The sequence below is a fragment of the Acyrthosiphon pisum genome, chromosome A1 (genome assembly GCF_005508785.2).
Source record: "Acyrthosiphon pisum isolate AL4f chromosome A1, pea_aphid_22Mar2018_4r6ur, whole genome shotgun sequence".
In the NCBI taxonomy this organism is placed as follows: domain Eukaryota; kingdom Metazoa; phylum Arthropoda; class Insecta; order Hemiptera; family Aphididae; genus Acyrthosiphon; species Acyrthosiphon pisum.
In genome coordinates, this window is record NC_042494.1 from 11875837 (window position 1) to 11880751 (window position 4915).

At 27.5% G+C, this 4915-nt stretch overlaps 1 protein-coding gene across 1 annotated transcript; it reads left to right on the top strand.

The window, feature by feature from the left end:
* The first annotated feature begins 658 nt into the window (after positions 1–658).
* LOC100574654 lies at positions 659–4904 on the top strand. The gene is made up of 5 exons (XM_008188208.3): positions 659–944; positions 1183–1492; positions 1853–2050; positions 2133–2251; positions 2320–4904. Exons 2-5 carry the CDS (start codon positions 1202–1204, stop codon positions 3905–3907), a joined length of 2196 nt encoding a protein of 731 aa, XP_008186430.1. The 5' UTR covers positions 659–944; positions 1183–1201; the 3' UTR covers positions 3908–4904.
* The last annotated feature ends 11 nt before the right edge of the window (positions 4905–4915 follow it).

Sequence of the window (4915 nt, forward strand, 5' to 3'; positions counted from 1 at the left end):
TCATAAAATCTCTTCTATATAAGTGTGGCATATATAATTCGACTGTGTCTACAAAATCAGTATTCACTTACAACTAACACGGGGGGCCCGGGGGTCTAACTATATTTTCCGTTCTCAGTTACCTACGCTACCAACGTGGTCGGCAATCCACCGTAGGTGGATTGCATACCTGGTGATATACGCTTCTCATTATGTCTGCGATTCGATTGCCTATCTATGTGATTTGATGACTGATAGCTAGATAATCGAATACATCAATCGACTCTACACTTTTTAACAACACAGGAGATCGTATCCAGCCTATCCATTTACAACGTTTGTGACGGATTGCTAGACGCTCTAACTTTTAAACATTCCCGTAAAAACGTCAAGCCTTATCTCCAATCCATATCACTAATCCTTATCACAAATCCTACATTTTCGTCTTACAACTTTACTGTCGTGACTTTTATAATTCCAACGACATTGTCTCCAAAATCGGTATCCACTTTCAGCGAGTCCAACGGGCCCCGAGTTACACTTAGAGCTAGTTGGTACATAATATGAGGTGTATTTATCAAGGTGTATTGATAAATACACCTTGTCCGTGCCACTATCTACACCGTGATAATGTGATACTAATATCATATATCATAGATTGTATTAAAATATTTAAAATGCTTTATATGTGATAATAATATTATAATGGATACGGACACACTACGAATAACGATCTCTGATCATTTAATATTGTGCAAGTACACTATTCAATATTTTGGTAACATAATTAAAAATTTCAAATATTTGTAACTAATTATTAATTACACATCGCACAGTATTACAGAAACGACTAACGTTTTTTAACTTTTTTACTTGCCAATTTGTTTTTGAAAATACATTATCAAAATTAAAATATTCTAATAACTAATTTAAGTTATTAAATATTACCTATCAACTATTAAGAAGTATGTACCTACTTTTAAACTATTTTCGATTAACATTATTTCAATTGTTGCTTTAATTTTAAAAATTCAAGTATTTATCAATTTAAATTAATGTTTACATTATTTTATACCTATTATCTACTTATTATTTAAAGTGTAAGCATATTTTTAATATGTATATATATTATTATATTTTATTAAAATACATTTATTTCTATTGTAACTAGTTTTGAAGTAGATATTATTTTATTTTTAATAGGTAGTCAACCATTTCAATAATGGATATTTTATATCCATGCAGTCTGTGTTCACAGAATTTTACATTAAGAAAACATATTTTAAAACATATGAAAACTGTTCATGAATCTAATGTTCCTTCAATATGTAATGATGATTCGGAAAGCTTATTAAGCTGTTCACAATGCGACAAACAGTATAAAAGTAAAGGTTTGTTGAGTAAACATATACATTCAAAACACAGTATTTCAAAACCAAATTTGAGTAAGGACACTTCAAAGCCATTGGAGAAAAGAGTTTCTCAAAAGCTCAATGCTTATTTATCATTAAAAGTAAGCAAACATGTATATTTAAACTATACCTACTTATCATTGGTGTACCTGAAGTGGTGGCAACAGGGGCATTTGCCATCCCATCCACAAAACTCCTCACCCCTGAGAAGTATTTTTTGGCATAATTCAAATTTTGTTTTGCTTTGCATATGAATTTTTAATAGTTTTATCCTTTTAAATTGAGGTATTTAATAATTCACCATCCCACCGAAAATGTTTTACAGGTACGCCATCGGACAGTTTATCGCATCTTCTGATACCTATCATTGATTTAAACATTGATTTAACTTCTATACATTTAAGATAATTTATGATTTGATTTAAAAATTATTTGCAAAAATAATTGTGTATTTACTTTAGGATTGCTTGCCAGCTAATTATTCTTATAAAATATTGGCATTCAAATATTTATCATATGGACAGTTCAAAGCAAAATTTCAGATTAATAACATCGACAAAGACTCATTTTTAGATTGGTTGAATAGTTTATGTCATATTACAAAAGTTAATTATATAACTGAAAACGTACCATCTAATTCTTTAAATAATATCCATCGAGTAAGTAAAGTTAGATAATACATTCACTACAACATATTAGTGTGTAAATAGTAGTATATTTATAATATTTCTATAATCTTAGATCGTATATAAGTGCAAAAACATTGACTATTGGAATGTTAAGTCTAATAGTATGCTGAAGAACCCAACTAGTTGTAAAGCAAGTCTAACAGTTATATTTGAACCTTTGGATGATGAATTGTAAGTAAAAATGTGATTGTAATGGAAATTATAAGTAGATTTTTAGACGTGAGATGTGTTGCTTACAGACCTCATCAATCAAAAGCTGTTATATTAATGAAACATTGTCATTGTCATCCCATGAATTGTTTCACATCAATGAAATTATTCTATCGTATATATTTTGTTTACAATCAATTAATTATTTCATTAAAAAATGGTAAGTCAGCTGCTGGTGCACTGCATGAATATACAATTGAAACTATACAAAATAAAGGTGAAAATCATTATTTGGAATTAATGGATTCAGGAGTCAAATCAGATGTAGAATTTGTCTACGAGTTGTACTACAGGCATATAAGAAAATCTAAATTTTCATCACCATTTGTTAAACGTGTAGATTCATTAATGCAATCTGTAAAATATTATAATGCCAGTATAGGAACGAAGAGTACTGTTGTTAAATTAATAAAAAATAATATTGTGGTTGCTATTCGAACCCCACTAATGGGAGCAATTAATACTGATACAGTATTTGTGTGCTCAACTAGTTTCGATAAATGTAAAACATGGTTCATGTTTAGTAAAAATGATAAAAATATAATGATTCCTGTAGGTGTAATTATTTCCACTGACGATAAAGATTGCTTGTTAAAAGCGGGCTTATGTTTGTGGGAAAAATTAGGGGGCACTATCAAAACTGTTGTAGTAGATTTAGTGTATGTAGATACATTCCAAACTGTTTTTCCTAAAGCCACTGTATGTGTTTCTAAATTTCATTTTTTGTTGAGTGTATGGAAATGGCTTATTAGTGTCACAAAAAATAGTAATATGATTGAAGAGTTAAATTGCTTTGTTGAATTAAAAAAAATAGTATGTTCTGAAAGCTATATTGCTGACCATTTTTCAGATACAAACTTTGCTATTTTTATTGAAAAATATCCAAATTTCAAACAATTTATGCAAAATATTGATAAAAACATTTTTTTATTTGGTTCACCCATGTCCTCTCATCCATGCTCTACAATTTCAGAACGGAAACTTATTTACTATCATACTAAATCACTTTCGATCTTACAAACATTTCATTTTGTTATTACTGAAATTGACTTATTCTACAACAATTTTTCTACAGATAATCCAAATAATAATCAACAAATAATTTTAAATAACTTCAAAGAAATGTTCAAAGATAAGAACGGTTTTACTTACTGTAGTATAAACGAAAATCATTCTTTGTACTTAGTAGAAAGTGATAATTTTGGTAAATTTTTTGTTGATATGTGTATTGGACTATGTTCTTGCACTATAAATAATGTATGTTCTCCGTGTATTCATCAGGTGTTTTTAAGTGAATGTTTGAATAAAAAAAGCATTAACGGTTCGGCTCATAGTGATGCTTGTATATTAAATACATTTAATTATGATGTAGAAGAACTAAATACTGAAAAAAAAGAATTTGAAAGCATTTTATTTGAATTTCAATCTGTTCATAATAAGATAAAAGAACAATTTGTGATTGATCCAGAGTATTTTAAAGTTGGCATTCAGAAGTTTGTTTCAACTTGGAACAACAGTCTAACATCAAATAAATCTTTATTTTTAGCCTGTCATTCTTTAAACAATGTTCACCAATCAAACTTAAACAAAGATGATTTATACAAACATGAATCATAATTTATACATTTTTAGAGTTTATATTTCAAAATTGGACTTAGTTATCTTTTTTAATGATAATATACATGGAATAAGATTATTTTTTAATCTTTATTTGAAAAGGGCTAAATTACATAAAATAATTTAGTTATTTATTTAAATAACTTTATTAGCTTAAGAATAATGTACCCGGTTAAAATAGAATAATAAAAATAAAATAACATAGATTAATAAAATACATTTTTAAGTTCAGTTTTTTCAATGAAATATTTTTAAAAAAAAATAGTTAATAATATAACTTTAATTTGCCTCATATCTTATTGTTTATCAGTACAATTATAAAACTAACCCACTTCCATATGTGCCTGATAATTATTATAAGTATTAGAAACAATAGAAACTATTAGTTGTAAGTTGTGGAAAATATATTTTCTTAAAATCTTGTTTGTATGATGTAAATAATATAATATTAAGACTACCTATTGCTCTAAATGATTATACTGCTTTTAGATTATTATACATATTTTTTAATTGTGCTTTTTTTTTGGCAATTTTTTTGAATAAAAAAATAATTTATCACTTGTAATTCTTATAATTGTTTGATGTTTAAAGAACTAAAAAACTGTTTTAACTTACAATTAATGAATGAATGGATTGGTTTTATTCTTTTTTGCATTAAATGTGCAATATCTTTCTAATGACTTATCAGTTTTCACACATTTTTGTAAAATAATGACAGAAAGGTAATCAATTGATTTTGATGATATGTAAAATTATAAGATTCAAGCATTTAAAATCAGGGCCTTGCACCCGAATTAACCCGAACCCCTAACACCCCTAAACACCCTTAAAAAATCAAACACCCGAAACCCATATATCCCGAATGATTCAGTTTTCAAAACACCCGTATTAAACCAAAACCCATATAAATCATTCGGGTTAACCCGAAACCCGAATAATTTTGATTATTACAAACTCTTCATATGATATATCATATGATATATCATTTTGTATGTATTTCTTGTGCGA